This window comes from Pempheris klunzingeri, chromosome 7 (genome assembly GCF_042242105.1).
Source record: "Pempheris klunzingeri isolate RE-2024b chromosome 7, fPemKlu1.hap1, whole genome shotgun sequence".
Lineage (NCBI taxonomy): Eukaryota > Metazoa > Chordata > Actinopteri > Acropomatiformes > Pempheridae > Pempheris > Pempheris klunzingeri.
Genome location: NC_092018.1, coordinates 21126707 through 21147652, shown reverse-complemented (window position 1 = coordinate 21147652; position 20946 = coordinate 21126707). Strand labels below are relative to the sequence as shown.

The following is a 20946-nucleotide window of genomic DNA, read 5'->3' as shown; positions in this document are numbered from 1 at the left end:
TGGAGGGAAGTAAACTCATCCCACACATTGACCAGTTAAAAACCTACGCATTGTGTATGTTTTATTTGGATGTTCCTGACATTTATTTTCCTGTATTTAAACTTGACTACCCCCCCCCAAAAAAAAAAATCTAAATCTCAAACACAATGATTTGACAGAGTTCATGCAGTTGAAGAATTTACCTCCGTAAGAGCGGACTGACACTGTGGGAGTTATTCAGCTCCACAAGGTGGCAGTGAAGTGCCGACGCGCTCTTAGCTGCCGTAAAACCTGAGGAGAAGAAGAAGAAGAAGAAGAAGAAGGTGAAGGAGTCGTCACTTCCTGTAGTTCTGTAATTTCAGCTGGCGGGAAACTGTGGCGACTCTAACATCATCAACGAGCCAGTCCTGAGTGTGGTTGCCTATTCTGCGCAGTATGTCCCGCGTCCTGAACGCTATCGTGGCGGTGTGCCCTGACCTGGGTATTGGGAAGAATGGAGACCTGCCCTGGCATCCTGTCAGACTTCAGTAAGTCCGCTGGTCAGGTGGATGTAATAAAACCTTCAGTGAACGCTTCTTCACTATGCTGCTGACTGAGTTTGATGTTAGCATTCCAGCTTTGTTAGCTACTGAATTACATTACTCTGTTCTTTTACAGTAACGAATTCAAACATTTCAGAAAGATGACATCAACTCCCTCTGTGGAAGGTGAGTCCAGCTCACTGTGCAGGGGGGAGGGGGGGCAGGAGAAACAGTCCGCTGGTCCCTTGTGGCCATGCTAGCTAGGACGGTGCTAACGGTGAAATACAAGGAAGAATGGAGCAGAACAAAGAAGCTGTAGAATATGACATGAAGTGGAATAAGTATTCAGTCAGTACCTACACATCAGAGTGTCCCCATACTGTCTAAACTAAAAGAACTACAGAAACTAGTTTGTGGTAACAGGTTTCCTTTAAACATCACTCTGAATGTAGAGGGAACACTGTACGTATATGACATTTGAGAGGGCTTTAATTTTGAAATTCCACATCAAATTGTGCTGATACTGTCTGAGAATGAAAATCATGTTTCTACAACTATAAGATATGAAGTTATAAAACTCATGTTTCACATACCACCACCATGTAGATTGTATTTCTGTCAAAATACCATCGAGCCATCCCACAACTTGTAAATATTTTTATCTTACTTACTTACTTTATCTAACTTTGACAGCAAAAGCCATCATAATAGATAGAAAGTCAGTGATGTAACCATGGCTTCACCTCTGCCCAGTTCTCTCATTATTATCATTTTATGTGCACCAAGTAAACCGACACACTTTGGACTGTATGTGTTGAAACAGTTAGTATAGTTGTGACCCTGCAGCGTTTTATAAAGGAGATTCTGAACATTAACTGAACTGAACTGCCTGCACCACAAGGAGAGTTAACTAGTAATGAATTACTAATTAACTTGAACCTTGCTGTCCTTCAGGCAAGCAGAATGTGGTGATCATGGGCAGGAAGACGTGGTTTTCCATCCCAGAGAAGAACAGACCTCTGAACAACAGGATCAACATTGTCCTCAGCAGGCAGTGCAAGTATGTGTCACACACAGCTAATACTGCTACACAGCTAATGGTGCTACACAACTGTGTGTACACATGACATTTAATATTTTAAGGTAGATTCCCTGCAAGTTGCATGCAGGGCTTTCTATTTGTTTTGTGTTCACCTACTGGTTGGTTGTGTGTCATATTTCAACTTGAGAGGAATGTGCCTACAGATGAAATGCCACTCTACATCAAGTATTGTGCTAATCTACAAAATGATGCCCAAGCACTGGCTGACATGGTTATGTTGTTATGGACTAGTGTACAATATTAATTTATTATACACTGCAAAACACAGGCACAAACTATAGTGCCAGAGAAGTGAATAACACACTCCAGCTAACAATAGAGTGGAAGTGGTGAAACAAAAACGTATAAATGATCGATGCTTTACTGTGTCATTGGGGCACTGAAAAAAAGTCAAAGTTGAGCTGGGCTGGACTTCGACTTTGCGGCGCACCACACTTGTCACACAGCAACAAGTGTTGGGTGTCTGTGCTTAACCTCATGTCGTCGACATCCATTTTAAATGACTTGCGTGACGTGACTTTGTCGCTCGTAGTGTGAACACAGCATAACGGCGACCTGATCTTCTCCTCCAGACAGATTGCAGGAGCACACCACCTGGCGACAGACTTCAGCTCCGCTCTCCAGCTGGTCACGAAGCTGGCAGACAAGGCTGACCAGGTCTGGGTTATAGGAGGCAGCTCTCTCTACAAGGTACTGCATGGATGGTAACACCCAGGCTGCTCAGTCTGACTAACAACAGGGAATCTTATCCAAATACTTAATGCTCCAAATGCTTTACTGTCATTTTGATTGCAGCTAACATGGTGAACCACTTCAGTCTGAACTAAAATCACAAACACCACTGCTTACACACGGCTTTTCTGTAATTATGTTCTGATTGCTTTGGGCTACCCAGGAGTTGATGGAAAGCACGGGGACCAGGAGACTGTTTGTCACACGAATCCTGAAGCAGTTCGAGTGTGACACGTACCTTCCTGAGATCAGTCCAGACAAATACCGCCTGCTGCCAGAGTAAGATCAGCACACATGTTCAGCACAGTCGGACCTGTCAGACAGGATAGAACCAAACCAGCAGTTCGTTCAGATTGTACACTTTATTTGGAGATCAAACTGAAAGTGAGCGCACCTGAAATATTGGTCAAAGTTTAAACAGGATGATCCACAAGCTGCAGTGGAGGTTTACAGCAGACTCTTTGGTCAACATTACAATGTGAAAGCCCCTGTTTGTCCATTGTGGGCTACCGTAGAAACATGGTGGTGCAACATGGTGGACTCCGGGTTGTGTCTAGATCGTTCCTATAGTATTGTGACTGTCGCTAGATTGATATGTGTTGTTTTGTCATTGTGTAACCATTAACTGCTGAAAATGTAACTATGAATACGATATTCCATCTCTGTTAATAGAGCCCTATAAATCAGAGAAAGACACAGTGGCGCACCACAGGGACATATACTGGAGTGTGGCTTGTTTCTCTTACAGGTTTCCAGGAGTGCCACAGGAGCTGCAGGAGGAGAACGGTATCCAGTACAGATTTGAAGTCTATGAGAGCATCGAGTCGTGAAGAAGAAGAATTCTGAAATCATAAGGATCATAAGGATTTTATTCCAAAGGGCACCAATGTGAAATTTGTGTTTTCATTCAGAGTGATTTGTATAGTTGGGGGATGACATAGCAAGTTGTATTTAGTTTGAGTTCAAATGAGCACTGATTACAAATAGAAAGATTCCTCCTGTGGAGTTGTGTATGAGTTGGGAATCTAAAAACACAAGGGTTTATCCTCAACATGATCAGACATTTTGTTTGCATTTTCCTGCAAGCATTTTGGGAATCGGTAGGGAATTTTCCCTCTAATTGTAGCTGCTGCTTCACCCCCATGTTTCACTAGATGTTGCTTTGCCTCAGTTGATGCAACTACTAAAGTACTTCTTTTTGACCACCAGGAAAGGCCAATAAAACCTTAAGTGCAGTCATAATAGTTTGAACTTTTAATTGAGATTTTTTGATTCCCTCTAACTTCATGTAAATTCAAACTAAAGGTACTAATGGACCAAAGGAACTGAAACACAGGTGTGAATGTAGCCTAAATACACAGAATTATGTAATCTTGTGGCCCTGTTTTTAAGAGAGGACCTTTGTCAAAATCTATTGAACACATTTCAGTTTGTATCGTGTTAACGTGGTGTATTTTGCTAATTTGTGCTACATAGAATTACAAACTATGAAAAGAATTCCAGGACTGTATAGGAGTGCTCTTTGGTTTCTGGGTTTGGTTATAGTGTGTGTGTGTGTTTGTGTGTGATTATACCCAAAGACACAAACAAAAACAGGGCACTATATGACTGAGAGGCAAAGGAATGTGTGATTGTTGGTAAGCTTGTTAAAATTCTTGTGGATTTTGTCATGTGGTTTGTGGTCATTTATAGAAGTGCACGTTTGCTTGAGAATAATAATCTAGTCTGTCTATCCAAGTGGAATGGACAGATGGGTCAGTATGAGGGAAGGAATAGTACACCAGAATATAATACTGATGGGTTTTAACTTTCACACATCAGAGAAGGCCATCAGGCTGAATGTGCTCTGTAAAAAACTATTGCTACCTGACCAGATTTAAAAGGAGTTCTCAATAAACCTTTCAAATGAGTTCATTTCTCAGCCTGTTTGCATCATTGACTTCTGAATATGGTAATACATCCATGTGGTTAGTGAAGCTCTCTGTTGTGTAATATTCACCAAAAAAAACTGTGCGGCCTTGAACCTTCCGGTGACGGTGGTACTATTATCATCACACACATCAACCGTCTGAATACCTGAAGATGAAAAGAAATGAGTCTTACCTGCGCAAATACTTTCCCAGAGACGAATAGTTGCACTGTGGCTGCTCACAATAGGATGTGCTGTTATTGGCTGGATGCTTCCTGCCTCAGCTGCCATAGACAAGCCTTTCCCTCTCATCTGGGCATATTAGTCCTCACTCCCTCCTTTCATCAGTCACTCCCCTGCACGGATGTCTGCTCTGCCTACTGGTTTCTCCTCAGCCTGTATACTGACAGTGACCTATCAACTGGACCGGCTGTGCAGTTTGAACAGCATTCGCAGTAAAGAAGACATATTCAGGTAAGTTTGTGCACATGCCAACAATAACTTACATTTAATATTCATTTCTATAAAACAGTTGAGCTTTTAGAAAGGACTAGTTACAGTGTGTTGTGCTATATGGGCTGGAATTATCACCTAATATTCCTTAGATTCTTAAGGTAACATTTGTTATTTAATATTGATGGTAGACATTAATGGATGATATATATATATATATATGCCTGTTGTATAACTGGTTTGTTATTCAAAGCTGTCATTGTGGAAGTTTTGTTCTGTTTTTTATGTGAATGTGTCAGAGACAACATTGTATCTACATGATAAATGATGCGTTTTACCTAACATCAAAAACAGGCAGGCAGGCAGCAGCATATCTGACTGGATTTGTCCTTGCAGGGAGCTTTTGTGATGAATTGACAACACATTCCGGTGCTACCTGTGACTAAATGGGTTTCTTCATGTCAGACAATGCATATGGCTTTCCACTTGATCACATCTCCAAGTGACTCCTAACACATCCATACATGTACATACATATAGAGCACCAGTATTTTACACAGACTGCCATAATAATATTATCTCAGTCTCTACTTAGGAGCATGAAATGAAGAAAAAAGTCTGGCCTTTACACGTGAAGTGATCAAATGTTAAGGAATGACATTTTCTCTGCTGCTTCTCTTCATTAGCTATTCTGTCTGTGTTGGTGCTGGTTGAAGGCCAGGCCTGACCCCTCAAAGAAGCACAGATGGGGGGTTGAATGTCACCCTGCAGAAAAGGCTGCTAACAGAGGTTAAAACCTCCTGCTCTTCACACATACATTACCGTCCTCAAATGGGCCGGTACAGTATTGTACAGATGATTTGAAAAGTACTCCAGTGATTAAGTTAGCGTACTCATAGAAAACAGCTTAAGAGAAGAATGGTCAAAATCAGTTCAGCAGAGGCTGCAGGATTTGTAGTTGAATGTTTGGTTCGCACATTTTGCATAATGTACATATAATAGTGTCTTAATGTTGTACTGCCTGGTAAATTTAAAACTCCAAGAACCCAGTTTGAAAAACAGGCTTTCTGTTACAAATTAGTTGTATTTATTCAAGCACTGTACGATTTTGAAGGATTTTGTAAGAATTCACATTTTAATGTAATGTTTGTAAGTAATAATGACTATATATTAGAGGGAAATATTGTGCTTTTTAATCCATCACTTTATTTGTTGCTTTGCAGACAAACACAAAAATGATGATCAACTTCTACAATAAGATGTTGCAACAGTTACAGATTAAACTATCCACCAGTATGTAAAGCAGTTAAAAAGAGCTCCATCATGATGGGCTACAATAGTGAGATGTTGCTTACATGCAACTGCATTAATAACAATATATCTACATGGATGATACCATAAAACAAGCCATTATGCATAATTTGTACTTCTACTTTGATACTTAAACACTACTCCAATCAAAATGTTTAACTTTTTTTTTTCACTGAATCACATGACTACATGTAATGTGGCAGATAAACCCACAAACCCAGAACTCTGCAGTTTATCTCAGTTAGGTCCAAACTCTCCTCTCATTGACCTTGTTTCCAGCTAGAGCATTTCAATATCATTTTTGAAAATGACTTGGACATTGAACAGCAGTACTGGTGCAGTAATTCAACGCTCATCATCCATTCTACTACAGTGCAATCTCTTTGTTATATTTGTATATACCGCATAGCTTTTCTATTCTATTTTATATTAAATTCTACTTATGTAGGCACCTGTTGTTTAACTTATCTTTGCACTGTTCTTGTTCTTTGCTGCTGCAAATTTGCGAATTTCCCCAATGTGGAACGAATAAAGGTTTATCTTATCTTACCTTATGAAGCTTAGCTTCAGTGCAAGCTGTTTTACAACACCATATTTGGAGAGACATTGCAGGCTACATGTTGGAACCCAACAATCTTTCAGGACATGCATGACAGCACAGAGAGTGAATGTGTTTGTATCTAATCAGGATTTTGTGAATGAAGGTGAAGCTGGAAACATTCATGGCCACTGGGCAGTGGTGAGCTCTGTTTTGTTTTTGAGCAACAGACAATGTGTGAAGAAGGGTATGCTGCAATTCTGAATCATTTGGTATTATGCTCCTGACAGTTACAGACTCACTGAAATGAGGAAAAACATCAGTGCTCTTTGTCTTCTCCATGCTTACAGTGGAAGAGATACCTGTGCCCCTTTTGGTCACCACTGACGATGACATAGAAGCTGCCAAACTCTGTGAGTGAAGGCAAACAAAATCAGACAGGCAGGTCCAAATACTGTGTCGCTTGTCCTCCATGATCACACACTATAAAGGTTGATAATTTTCGTTCCAGATGCCTCATGTCTGTCATTGGGCCATCAGCAGGCTGATTGTGTTGTATGATCTTAGCATGAGACCCACAGCCCCTGTAATGTACCAAAACTCAGTATCTGACACTTCTTCATATAATTTGTCCTGAGCTGTATTTAAGTACATGCTTTACACCCTTCTGACACACACACACACACACACACACCTATGCCGTTAAAATAAGTTATCGGTGTAGTTTCACAGACTCAGATGGGAGAAACACAAGGCCACACACACAATAGGCTGCGTGAATACAGGAACTCCAGGAGAGGATGACTAACACACTGTGTTCTTACGTCTGAAGCTGGAAAGAGAAAGGAACAGAAATGATGCCCTTTAAAGGGATAGATCATATTTTTTGAAGTGGGTTTCTATTACACTGATTTTTTTAGATGGACCTGTTCTTAAGTGGCTAAAATACGCAGTATGTAGCTTAGCTTCCGTGCTGGCAATCCTGTCTGCTTCTCCAAACTGGGGGGTGTGCCAATTGCCTTCCACTGTAGGTAATACACATACACTGGCTAAGGATAAGTACCTCACACAACCACACTTCAAATAATCTGAACTATCCTTTTAACTGTCTGATTTCAATTACTGCAAGTCTTCTTTACACACAGCAGCTGATGGGTGTTCAGTTTTTTTAACTGTTGCCATTGTGCAACCTCGTCTACTGTAAATTATTGTTACAATTGCAACTATGATCTGCAGTCTTGAAGTACTGCACAAATGCAGACATTTATATGCATCATCTTCATCAGAAGTCTGACAATCACTGAAGAAGAATTCAAGGCAGCATACAGTAAGGTTTCTTACAGGAGTACAAAGAGGCCAGATAGCTGCTGCATGCTGCTGCTTTGCAGCACTGTAAAATTATGTAACAGTCAAACAGAAATGACAACACGAGTAAAGGTGAACAATGGCCAGAAGAGGACTCTCATCAAATGACACTTATCAGAATATTAGTAGCAAAAGTATTATTAATATTATTAATAATATTAGTAAGTATAGTAGTACAAAAAGTATTCATGCTCATGTAAAATTTTGTATATTTTACATTACTGCTGACCATTTTTCAAAACATGTCATTACATTTTCAGATTTTTAAACATGCATTCCGTATTCCTCCCAGGCAGCCATCAGTTTGCATTTATTTCAGTGTGCTATGAACAGTAACAATAGATCTGTGTGAGTGTACTAGTCACTTACTTTGGTAATCAAATGTTGTTGCTAGGGATACCATCTATCCATTTTCTAATCTGCTTACCCTGTACAGGGTCAAGAGTGGGATGGAGTCCTTTTCCACAATGGGAACTTAACAACTTAACCTGAATCTGTAAGGTATAAGTTCTAGGTTCTACCTTATTTCCTACTGTGGTTTACAAACCAGATAGTTTGGGATCTATGCCATTAAAAAGGCAACAACACTTTGAATACCAGGACAAAAGGTCAGAATTTTTATGAGGCTGATAGGTGAGATCATTTGTGGGACAGTGGAAAAAGTGGCCATGATATTGATTGTCTTTACATTTACACGTAATGACTTTTGAACGTCACTGTCATTGAGTTAATAGCAGGGCCCCAGTAGGAGGTCGACACACCGGAGCAAAGACAGCAATCATTATTTCTGAGCTTTTTTTAAAAGAAATCCCATCTTAGAAATACCAACATTACCCAAACATACTCCCAAACATAAATGTAGCACCTGGTTGCTACATTTTTTGTGAGGCCTGCTGTCACATGCTGCGCATTGTTATTGGCCTGGAGGCTACATACCCAGAAATGACACCAAGAAATGTCCCAAACAGTCTGTCCATCGTTTTTTGAAAGAAAATCCCTCTCACTCTACCTTTAAGTTAAGGGTTGAAAAGCTCCTGGAGTGGTAAAGACCTATTAACGTGGACTGTTGGAGTCATGGGCAGCGGTGGTTAGAACTGTTGCCTCACAGCTAGAAGGTTCCAGGTTTGAATCCAGGTTTGAACCTTGGGTGCATGCATGGGTTTTCTCCAGGTACTCTGGTCCAAAGACATGACATGCAGGTTGGGTTAATTGGTGACTCTAAATTGCCCATAGGTATGAGTGTGAGCGTGAGTGTCCAAAAGGACAGGTAGGATTGGTTCAAGCCCGCCCGCGACCCTGACGGATAAGCAGTATAGATAATGGCTGTATGTTGGAATCATTCTTTTGAAAAGGCTGCATTGCATTGTCTGTTAGAATTGTGCTACTAGGATCCATTATTTCCCCTCAGACTATGTATAAACAACAGTACAGTACTCGATATATGACATACAGTACATACACACAAAAAACAGTATGACAATCTAAGTGAACAATACATGGTGCTATAGTATTTATAGTCATGTATGTATCATGTATGTACGTATAGTCTAGTATTTGTTTTGTACATGTTTGTATTATGTAAAGTAAGAATGTGAGAATCTCGGTGTGCAGTTGTATATAACTACATGCAGAGAAGACTGGGGATGGGTTAGGAGGAGTCTGGAATCAAAAAGAAAAATTATGTATCAAATAAATAACTTTGTAATTTATCAGAAATTCTGACGCGGTTTGATGACCCACAGCTTAAAGCCACCAACAGTTACAGAATTTAGTGTTCCTCTTCCTCTATTGCAGGCACTGGGCTGTGTGCACCGTTGAACAAACAAGTGACAATCCTATATCAAAGACATTTAAGGTGGATGAGAGGAAGCCAAGATCTTTACAATGGATGAACCAACAGAGGTTCGAACAGATGGCAATTCTCTGCTGAAGGCTGTCTATTTGAGTCGTCTGCGTCTGACACGGCTGCTGCTGGAGGGAGGAGCCTACATAAACGAGAGTAACGAGCTTGGCGAGACGCCGCTTATGGTGTCCTGCAAGACACACCATACAGATTCACAGAGTGTTCCCAAAATCAAGATGGTTAGGTATGTTCTATCAAGATACATGTATGCTACTTAAAAGCATGCACTACTGGCTTCCATTTCTGTAATTGTCTTGTGTAATAAATGTGGTATTTACTTCCAATAGGTATCTTCTGGAAAATGGGGCTGATCCAAACATTCAAGACAAGATGGGGAAAACAGCTTTGATGCATGCATGCCTTGAACAAGCAGGGGCTGACATTTTGTCACTCCTGCTAAGCAGTGGAGCTGACCCAACTCTGGAGGATCATGCAGGCTTATCAGCACTGGTCTATGCTGTCAATTCAGGCAACAGAGATGTCCTCAGGGTCTTGCTGGATGCTTGTAAAGCAAAGGGTAAGGAGGTTATCATCATCACCACCAACAAACTGCCATCTGGCCATCAGATGACAAAGCAGTACCTCAATGTTCCTCCACCTCCTGACCTTGAGGAGCGTCTGCATTATACCCCATCATCTTGTTTTATGTCTCCACATGAGGTCCAGCTTCAAACTCCTCCACAGGGGTCTGCAGCAAGTGCTTACCCCCAACCTGGTAGCCCCCTTCTTGGCCTCAGGGATCCCCAGTATCTAGGTTCAGGGCCTACCCTAGTTTCATCTCGACCAAGTTCTCCTATCCAACATCCTAGTCCTTTACGTGTTCCTGGGGTGGATAAGCGACTTAATCTCCTGAGGCTACACTCCGAGCAGTGGTCCAAAAGTCCTTCACTGTTGCTTCAGCAGAGCCAGGCTGCTTCTCTGACAGAGGAGCCAGTGGAAATTACACCTGAGGAGGAGTTGTCCTTTAGAGTCAATGGCCTCGCCCTCAATGGAAGACCACCAGCTGTTTCACGCCACCACAGCATCGATGTCAAAGACACAACAGGGCTTCTGAGAGCACTAGAGAACATGTCAGGAAATGAGACTAGGGGAGGAAGTGGAAGAGGGAGCTTTGGTAGAAAGATGTCATATGACAGTGCTGCAAGTTCACTACATTCTGCTTCACACCCAAACTTGCATCAAGATCTCCCCTTTCCGCATGAATCCACTCCTGTGGATGAAGATTCCACTGACTGTCTTAGACAATTGAATGTTTCCAGTCTGCAAAATGTGGTTCGTCGGCGAAATATTGGAATTGACCACTACAGCTCTGACTCTCAGTTACCACAGTTTTGCAGCCGTGACAATAGCTCCAAGAATGGTGTTGGAGCTGGAGTGGGACCAGAAAAGTACAAGCTGGTCAACAGCAGATCCTCCACTCTATCGGGATCTAGAGAGTCCTTGGAGAGCTCTGTCCAGAGACGAGGTACCGCTGGGTTGGAGCGAAGGGGCTCAGGGGCCCTTCTTCTGGATCACATCGCCCACACCCGCCCTGGATACCTCCCTCCTCTCAATCACCATGCACCTATACCAGATATTGGTGTCAGCTCTAGCTCTTCCTACCCTTTGAGTGGAAGCAGCAAGACATTGAATGGGGTTCTTACAGGGTCAAAGCCTATTCAACCCTGCGCACCTGTTTTCCCAAGGAATTTAAAAGCCAAGAAAATGCTGTGGAGACGCCACTCAATGCAGAGTGAGCAGATAAATCAGTTGGTAAACTTCAAGGAAACTTTTGGCCATTAGAATAAAATATTGCATGTATCAGGAGAAAATGCATGTGCTTACCAGTATTATACATTGCTTTACTATACCTATGATACCATTGCTGTTGCCAGCTCATGCACACTTACTAAATACAGTTTATGCATTCTGTGCCTGCATTGGTGTACTTATTTTAGACTTGTCAAGACAGAATTTGGTATCATCATGAGAGAGAGACTGTTTGAGCTCTATGTAATGAAACATATGAAAAGAATAAATATTAATACAAAATATAACTTTAGTGTGAATCTTCAATCAGTATACTTTACATACTGCAGCACTTTTCCAGAACCGCTACATGGTTTGACTAAAAAAACCCTATAGGTCCCATATTATGCAAAATGCACTTTTTTATGTCTTCTCAGCATAAAAATGATTCCCTGATTTGCCTTGATTTCACCAAACTCTGAGATTAGACTGTCCTCTCTCTGTGTCTCCTGTTCCATCTTTCAGTAAATGAGTTTGAAAATTCATTGTTTAGATTGGGCTCCCTTCATGATGTCATAAGGGGATCTTTGGATCATGTGACCTCCTCCAGCCCCTCAGAAGGCTGTCCCCAGCGACTATAAACCTCCTGAACCCACCTTGCGGTCCACCATTGGTTTTCCTCCCTAAAACCAGCTCCCAGTAACACGAGGAAAGCAACTGAATGTTCAGGCAGAGGCAGAATACAGCTGCAGCAGCCATGTATGTTATGAGAACAATATTGGGTTCGGGCAGCTGTGGCTCAGCGGTAGAGTGGGTCGTCCCTCAATCAGAAGGTCGGGGGTTCGATCCCCAGCTCCAATGGGTCAACATGTCGAAGCGTCCTTGGGCAAGACACTGAACCCCAACTTGCTCCTGAAACAGCTTCAGTGTGTGAATGTGTGTGAAAGAATAGTCTGCTCCAACTTAGATTGTATGAATGATGTGTGAATGGGTGAATGAGGATGTCATGTAAAGAGCTTTGAGTAGTTGAAATAACTAGAAAGGAGCTATACAAATACAGACCATTTAGTGTGATCTAGTTGGACCACCAAATACAGGTACAAACTTGAAAATTAGCAGAATATGGGTCCTGTAACACAAGGTCCAACTTGGTTGTTTCTTTTTAGGGGGGCATTTTCATGCTTTACTAGATAGGACAGAGCAGATGAAAGAGGGATAGAGAGAGGTGATAATATGCAGCAAAGGGCCACAAGCTGAACTCAAACTCGTGCCGCCATGGTTAGGACTAAGCCTAAACGATACATGCTCTACCAGGTGAGCTACCTGGGCGCCCCAACAACTTAGTTGTCTCTAAAACTTTCAGCATCTTGTCTCCTTCCTTAGCGGATAGAGTTGCCTTGTTGTCATGAAGGTGGTTTCGTTTCAATCATGTGATCCAAGTATGGAATTCTAGTCACATGCTATTGTGTAAGGGGGAGTGATGGTAAACCAGAGTTCACCAGATGGTCTCTTGCTTTGGATGTGAATGTCCTCCTTGACTTTTCTCAGGCCATCCCTTGACCCCAGGTCGATGATCTCTTTCCATTCGATGATGCAGGTAGTTTTGGTCTGCCTCTGTGTGTTCAGTAAGTCTGTTGTCCAGGGTCCTTGCTGGCAGCTATGTTATGGCATATTTTTCCTTCATCCAATCTTTGTACCCGTTGGTTCTAACTGCCTGTTGAACCTCCCTCTCTCTATCCTCCTCTTCACCTGTGAGGTCTATTTATACGGGTCTCACAACTGACTTTTTACCTCGTTAATAGGAGTTAAAGATTAATTCAAAATTCAAACTTCAAGCTCAAGTGACATGGTTGTTCAATTTAAAAAAAACATTTGATGAGTCTATACCTTAAGGCATGTCATTTCAATTTATTTGTATAGCCCAATATCACAACAGAGTTGTCTCACAGTGCTTTACAAAGTTCACTGAAATAAACAAGTGTAAGCGAACAAACAATCTAATAAAGAGTCCAGCAGTTGATGAGGCCAATGGATCAGTCCGAGGCATCACCTGCCCTTTATGACCCTCCTTCTTCGGGAAGGAAAAACTCAAAAAACCCAGTGGGAAAAGAGAAACCATATCCATTGACTGATGGAGAACCACATCAGCAGGACCAGGACCAGGATCCATAGGAACCAGGGAACCAGATCAGCAGAACCAGGACCAGGATCCACAGGAACCAGAGAACCACATCAGCGGGACTGGGACCAGGACCCACAGGAACCAGAGAACCACATCAGCGGGACCGGGGCCAGGACCCACAGGAACCAGAGAACCACATCAGCAGGGCCAGGACAAGGATCCACAGGATCAACAGGAACCTGAGAGATGAGAAAGCACAGAAAGGCTCCGGGGAAGATAGCATGAGACATAACGATGGAGAGGAAGAGGAGGAGAGAGAATAGAGGAGCTCAGTGCACCATAGAAGTCCCCCGGCAGTCTAAGCCTATAGCAGCATGACTAGGGGCTGGTCTAAGGCCTGATCCAGCCCTTAAATATAAGCCTTATCAAAAAGGAAGGTTTTTAGTCTACTCTTAAATGTAGAGAGGGTGTCTGCCCCCCGAACCCAAACTGGAAGGAGGTTCCACAGGAGAGGAGCCTGATAGCTGAAAGCTCTGCCTCCTGCACTACTTTTGGAGACTTTAGGAACCACCAGTAGGCCTGCATTCTGGGAGCGCAGTGCTCTAGTGGGGTAGTACGGTACTATGAGCTCTTTAAGATATGATGGAGCCTGAACATTAAGAGTCTTGTAGGTGTAGGTGTTCTTAATGGCTTTTTCAAAGCCAAGACTAAAGTACAGTGCAGAATTAAATACAGTTAAACATTATTTTTTACAACAATTTTAAACTTGAAAAGGGGTTTGTGAATTTTCAGCATTTTTTTCTGTATTTTAACAGTAAATTGTGTAATCCAATTGGCTTAATTATTTTATAATTAGTTTTACAGCTATTTTCATTATTCAAGAAATGAATAGCTACTACAAATTGCCATATATTCTACACAGGGAGAACATGGAGTGCACTGCATATCACTGTGATAAATAATAAATAAATAATTGGAATAAAAGGGTCCTCATCAACATAAGCTGCAAATAGTCTTTCCTTTTAGAGAAACCTTCAATCTAAATTGCCAATTTGTTAATTTGCATCCTTTTAATCTTAATATTCACAGACACTCTTTTCACCACATAGAGTTGCCAGTGGCAACACTTAAGTGGTGCATTCAACCTTCAGTAGTCTTCATTAAACTGTCTGTTGAACTATTTTCAATAAACCAAATATAATAACATAGTATTAACATATGTAACTCACAGTCTGATGTGGAGAAAGGCAGTCAGCAAAAGCATGTTTGCTTTGGGCTTTTACTGTAAGTACTGTATTTTCAGAGAATAACAGTATTGAACACCACAGAGCTCTCAGAACAACATAGTGACATGACTCTAGACCTCTAGCTTTGAGCAGTGTGTGCTGGCAGAGAGAGCAGCAGCAGTATAGGCAAATCCAGTGGTATCAAAGTGGGAGTAATGAAAAAAACTAAAAACCATCGAGGCTTGTGATATCATTAACCTCATCACAGCTAAACAGACGTTCCACTGTCAAATTTCTCTTCATCACAGAGATCCATCAGTCTCCAGAAAAATGCTGACACAAACCTCAGGACAAACACTTGTTTCATCATCTTTAAAGAAGAAAATGTGTCCACTACATTGTCTCAGAATCTGATTTTATTTATTGGCTTGTTTAAGCAATTCTAATTCTGTGTGCATTAACACAACAATCCCAAACGCAGTAGGAGATGTGATTTATTATTCAGCATGGCTATATGAAAAAAAATAATTCAGTATCTAACTAATACCGAAACATAAAAAATAAATCTTTGGAGGACTAATTCACTGACTTTATTATTTCATGACCAATATAGTACTCCCATGACCTTTTTAGTCTGAGAGCACTTCTGGTGCTTTTAACAATTTAAGAATGTAACATGCTTTACATTCTTGATTGTAATTTTTGACACCACCACAATTCTATAATTGTATGCTCTGATGAAGGTCTGATAGACTGCAGTGTGCGGAAACCTTTTTTCATCCATTTCACATTTTTTTTACACATTGCACCTTTAAACCAAAGAGTGCCGTTTCCTTCTGGGACTTTTCACTGCAGCACCTTTCGAGTCATGAATAGGTATAACTCTGCAGTATTCATAAGGAAAAAAGCAACCATTAGAGAAAAATGAATAAATAAATAAAATAAATAAATATTTATAAACATAAATAAAGACAACCAGACAACCTCTCGTGTGTTTGCCATGGACTTTCAATTTTTGTCTTGTAATGTCACACTGAGCTTTGTCCTTAGAGAGTCCGGCAAGTCATAGTAGATCCTTCTGACATCAAACTCTTTTCTGTAGGTCACCAAGTCCTGCAGTGTTAACTCGTCATTTTGGCCAGTCCACACTGTTAGAGTGTATCTGTGAATAAAACGTGAGAGCATAGACATTTCATGAGCTAAAAGGTCTTAACATGCATCAATGCAAAGTCAGAAAAAAAATTAGGTCATGTCGTGTTTATAGTTGTTGACAGGAGTGCACACTATATTCTGCCAAAACTTTTTACAACAAACAGTAACTGAGTACAGAACTGGGCTTCTTCCACTACATCTGCTTTAAACTTGCTACACTTACTCAAAGGCACCATCTAGTGGCCAAAACAGCAATGATGAACATTGCAGCCTCCAAAAACATATTACAGTACATTTGGAATATAAACTTATTTTTGTAATAAACTATACTACACCCATACTATACCATATCATATTTGACATGGTATTATGTTCTGTTATTTTGCTAAACTATACTATTATCATTATTATTGCTATACTACTACTATTATGTCATACTATAAACTACATTTCACATCATATTATGTCTCATATCCCATACAATACTATTATGTACCATATTACAATACATTATGTCAACATGTTACATCAACTTTGTTTTGTATTCTATATTATACTTCAATTACATCTCTATACACAGACAAAGACTAAGTACCATCACTTAATGATATTATATAGTCGAATGAAATCTGTTCTCATAGATCACTGTCACTTAAGTTTGCAATTTTGCCTTGCGAAGGCTAATGGTTTGTTTCTATTTTGTATTCTATCCTTACTTTAGTTTTATATACCTCTAATTATTTATTTCCTTTACTACAATACTTATCTGTGCATATTTCTATTGTGCTGTTGCAACAACCAAATTGCTTCACTGGGGATCAATAAAGGTTTATCTTGAATTCTATACTGAATCTTGAATTATACTTAAACTTACCTAAAGTATTATTCCATACTTAATTACAGTGTGGTCCTTTGTAAACGATATAAAACAGCAAACAATAGGAAATAGTTACTTTAAACAACCGTATTAGTGTCAATTAATCTCTCAAATGTATAGGCTCACTGTGTGTATTACATATTACATGCCTACGTATGCACAGAACAGAAACTCTACAACTCCAGTTTAACTCAGAAAGTTCTGTTTATCAGCTGTAGCATGCTAGTCAGTTTAGCCTAGTTAGTATTTACAGCGAAAACAACTGACTGACTGACAGACTGTATGTTTTGACATTGTTCAGCTGATTCACTATGGCATCATCCTCATGTGTTGAAAAGTGGAAAGTGTTTATCACTGCTGATATGCGACCATACTACGTCATAGATGATGCAGGATTTGACCTGCCCTGTATATGAGCACAAGCTGCAGCTGTGGCCAGAAAAGTCTGGGCTAATTTTGAACCAAAGCATCTGCAGATTAAGCCCATAGACGATATGATCTACTAAAGTTATGCACAATACGACATGAATAAATCCCCATCTGTCTTATGTTCACCGTCATCTTGTCTGTAAGTTGTTTTTTTTCCAACAACTTTATTGAAACAGTCACAGTATACAACAAGTTTAAGACACCATGTCTCTCTCTAATAAAAGAGTTTGGTCTAGACCTGCTCTTTATGGAAAGAGTCTTGAGATAACGCTGTAATGAATTGGCGCTATATAAATAAAGATTGATCAAGCTTAAAGTGGTTATAGGTTTAGGTTGAGTACTCTTTTCAATTTGTTCAATAGTCATTTCAATATTTTTGGATATTTGTGATAAATATCATATTTTTTGGCGTGGTAATATCATAGCATGAGTTTTTGGTATCATTATGTCCCTATGACGGGTTGATCAATTATGATAACAAGCACATAGTACACTTGTATGTTTAACTTATAATGCAGATACGGTGTAATCCATGTCATAATGTTACAAAATGTCTCTGTGTGCATGCATGTCGTATTTTATCTTAGGGTAATGGGGGAACCCTAATTAATCCTAATTAATGTAGCCACTGAGTTTTTCTGCAGACAGAGGTGAGGCCACATGAGGCTGTGGGGCCACAGGTTCATCTGTTGGGCAAGACCTTTACTGAAGTCAGAAATGTACATTAATCTGCTAGCAGCAAAGCTGAGGAGGAGCTCAAGAAATATCTGGAGGCCCCACCACTGTCTCAGAAGGCCCTATCCACTGGTGAGACTGCTATCCCTCTACCAGCAAGATCAACTAAACAAGTCCAGCAGAGGAACTAAGCAGAGATTAAGTAATGCTGATGGGACTGACTGGCTTCACTGTGTTGATAATCACCTGTGTGACTGCTGCAGCAGCCACGTGAGCTGGGAGAACGACTGAGCCAGGAGAGCTCCACGCACTGGAAAGGTGACTGGATGCTTAAGGGTTCTACATATCTCCTCCATCATATGCACCATATCCCAGGTGTAACCTGGAAAATAGTACAACAAAACAAATCACTTTGCAAGCTTCCTGCTCACAGTAACTACAGGTTTCACAAACCATCTATTCGAGAAGCAACACTCTTCTCTGTGGAGAACTGTTTAAGGATAAAGGCTAGAGTTACTCTCCTCCTACTGAAGCATATTGTTTGTATCAGAGCCTGATATATGGTTGTCCTCTCTGCCACAGAGCTCCATCGTTGTCCAAAAACTATTCAAAACAATCAATGAGCCACACTTTTGCACTGGGTGACATCTTCCTTCATTACGATGACAACACAGTGTAGTTTATTTCAACTCAATCCCACATACAATGTCTAGCTGCCGAAAATACTCACTAGACCAGGGGTGTCAAACTAATTTTAGTTCAGGGGCCAGTAAAATCACAGCATAATAACCTATAAATAACGACAACTCCAAATGTTTCCCTTTGTTTTAGTGCAAAAAAGTACAAGTACATTCTGAAAATGTTCACATTTAATGAGCTATCTTTTCACAAAACATTATGAACGATCTGAAATTTGTCTTCTCTATAATTTTTACACTTTGCAAAGTCATCCTATGGGCCAGATTGGACCCTCTGGCGGGCCGGTGTTGGCCCACGGGCCGTATGTTTGACACCCCTGCACTAGACCATCAAATCTTTATTATTATTGTGCTGCTGGAGCCAATCCCAGCTGACTTTGGGCAAGAGGCAGGGTACACCCTGGACTGGTCACCAGCCAACCACAGGGCCAACACACACACAGACAGACAATCACTCACACTTACGAGCAATTTAGAGTCACCAATTAACCTGCATGTCTTTGGACTGTGGGAGGAAGGAGTATCCCACACAAGCATGGGGAGAACATGCAAACTCCACATGGAAAGACCCCAGGTTCTAACCTGGAACCTTCAACAGTGCTAACCACCGTGCTGCCCCTTTACATGATATTTTTCTTCTACTTTTAGTAGAAGAAACACAGCCAGTGGTACTGAAATGTCCTCACCTGAGTTATCTGCCCCAGCAGTCCATCCGGTAGTCCACCCGAGAGACAGCACAGTGTGAGTGGGTAGAGTTGTCACAGCAGAAAGGAAAGCCTGAGGCTCCAGAGGTCTGGCCTGTCCTCCAGGCCCAGAGAGGATATCGGCATTGATCCACACGGGACGGCTCGGCTCAGCCAGCACCTCCTCCAGCAGAACCACAGACGGAGACACTGCCTCCAGGCTGCGTGAAGAGTGTGTTAGTGTCACACACAAACACACATGACTTAGATGGAAGAGAAGCTCGGTCTCACCTCTTAAAGTCTAGTTTTATTCCCTTGTTGTGCGCCTTCACTCCTTCCAGCCACTCCTTCAGTGTGATGTCACTGTCTGTGTCAGGGGGGTGTGCCATGATTGGTTCTTTGGGGTCACGACCTCTCATGATTACATCGGCCTCAATCATGTGAGTGGGACCTATGGGTGAACGTTTCTGGTCAAAATGGTCAGCGAGGGGGGGCGGGGTAACTGCTGGGTCAACATAGTGAAATGTCTCTCACTGTTCAGGTAACTGTGGATTTACATTGTGATTAAATCAGTGCTTCTCAAATGTAGGACAATCTCACTGGAGTGTTACATATAATCCAGGCTATATAGTTATATTAGCATACTCCTCCCAGCTTGTGTTTTTGCCGGCATGCCCTTGTGACTGTAATACTGCATGGTAAGCTCATTATGTGGGAATTAAATGAAACTGACAAAGAATCTGTGAGCCGTGTATTTGTGTATTCAGTACCCAACTAGTTGTTTGGTGTATAAACTGTCAAATGATAGTTTTCTACAGCCAAAGGTGATGTTTTAGAAGCCTGACTAACAGTCTCTCAATAGTGGAATTAGGGTTTCTGAACGGATGACGGTCTCTGACGCGCAGGAGGACGCAATGGCGTCATCACATTTCCTCGTAGCATCAGGGAAGGTCAGTGGACGCTGTGAGACGTTCGTCGTGACAGCGTCCACCGACACACATGCACATACTGGTCGTGTGATGGGTAGAACTCCACCTGACAAAGCCTCCGTCAGCCTCCTCCTGCTGTTCACTGCGTGCGACCACCTGAGCTCAGCAGCATCCCTCGTCCCCATCAGACTCCGGCTCCAGAAATACTCCAGCGTCTGCTCTGACATTCTGTCTGCGAACACAAGCTCGCTGTGACCTCACAAAACTCACGAAATGATTTCAGTGTAGTTACAGTGCTGTTCATGAGTTCAGAGGTTGGTAAAGTTAGCTAAGTGAGCCACTAGCCTGCTGTGAACAACACGAAGCACAACAGATTATTTGGCTGTTTTACCCTTTAAATTCCAAATGACGTATACTGTAAGACTTCCGATTAAAACCACGGCAGCACTGCGGAAATTAAAGAAAAGAGCCCGCTTCATAGCTCCTTTACACCACCAGGGAGAAGAGCAGAGCACAGGGCTTCAGTATGTTGGGGGGGGACATGTCAGACAGAGACACACACGACTACATTTCCGGCCTTTTCAAAATAAAAGCACCAATAGCAATTTGCCAGT

At 41.4% G+C, this 20946-nt stretch overlaps 3 protein-coding genes across 3 annotated transcripts; 2 read left to right on the top strand and 1 right to left on the bottom strand.

The window, feature by feature from the left end:
* The first annotated feature begins 400 nt into the window (after positions 1–400).
* On the top strand, positions 401–4244 carry dhfr (dihydrofolate reductase). Its single transcript, XM_070834083.1, has 6 exons — positions 401–506; positions 637–686; positions 1455–1560; positions 2175–2292; positions 2498–2613; positions 3083–4244. Exons 1-6 carry the CDS (start codon positions 415–417, stop codon positions 3162–3164), a joined length of 564 nt encoding a protein of 187 aa, XP_070690184.1. The 5' UTR covers positions 401–414; the 3' UTR covers positions 3165–4244.
* A 5550-nt stretch (positions 4245–9794) lies between these two features.
* Positions 9795–11595, top strand: ankrd34bb (ankyrin repeat domain 34Bb). The gene is made up of 3 exons (XM_070834443.1): positions 9795–9997; positions 10101–11009; positions 11073–11595. The coding sequence occupies exons 1-3, from the start codon at positions 9795–9797 to the stop codon at positions 11593–11595; spliced, it is 1635 nt and encodes a 544-aa protein (XP_070690544.1).
* Positions 11596–15601: 4006 nt separating this feature from the next.
* Positions 15602–20559, bottom strand: fam151b (family with sequence similarity 151 member B). The gene is made up of 5 exons (XM_070834279.1): positions 20439–20559; positions 19695–19854; positions 19407–19624; positions 18269–18404; positions 15602–16051 (listed from the first exon to the last, which is right to left on the bottom strand). Exons 1-5 carry the CDS (start codon positions 20557–20559, stop codon positions 15898–15900), a joined length of 789 nt encoding a protein of 262 aa, XP_070690380.1. The 3' UTR covers positions 15602–15897.
* Between the last annotated feature and the right edge of the window lie 387 nt (positions 20560–20946).

Bases quoted from the DNA above. Each gene is read 5' to 3' on its own strand.
- fam151b (XM_070834279.1), bottom strand. From the start codon at position 20,559: ATGTCAGAGCAGACGCTGGAGTATTTCTGGAGCCGGAGTCTGATGGGG. The intron at 19,855-20,438 runs GTGGAGTTCTAC...GTTCACCCATAG, and splicing joins GCTGACGGAGGCTTTGTCAG to GTCCCACTCACATGATTGAG. The intron at 19,625-19,694 runs GTGAGACCGAGC...CTCTTCACGCAG, and splicing joins ATAAAACTAGACTTTAAGAG to CCTGGAGGCAGTGTCTCCGT.
- ankrd34bb (XM_070834443.1), top strand. From the start codon at position 9,795: ATGGATGAACCAACAGAGGTTCGAACAGATGGCAATTCTCTGCTGAAG. The intron at 9,998-10,100 runs GTATGTTCTATC...TACTTCCAATAG, and splicing joins CCCAAAATCAAGATGGTTAG to GTATCTTCTGGAAAATGGGG. The intron at 11,010-11,072 runs GCATGAATCCAC...GAATGTTTCCAG, and splicing joins CATCAAGATCTCCCCTTTCC to TCTGCAAAATGTGGTTCGTC.
- dhfr (XM_070834083.1), top strand. From the start codon at position 415: ATGTCCCGCGTCCTGAACGCTATCGTGGCGGTGTGCCCTGACCTGGGT. The intron at 687-1,454 runs GTGAGTCCAGCT...GCTGTCCTTCAG, and splicing joins ATCAACTCCCTCTGTGGAAG to GCAAGCAGAATGTGGTGATC. The intron at 2,614-3,082 runs GTAAGATCAGCA...TTTCTCTTACAG, and splicing joins AAATACCGCCTGCTGCCAGA to GTTTCCAGGAGTGCCACAGG.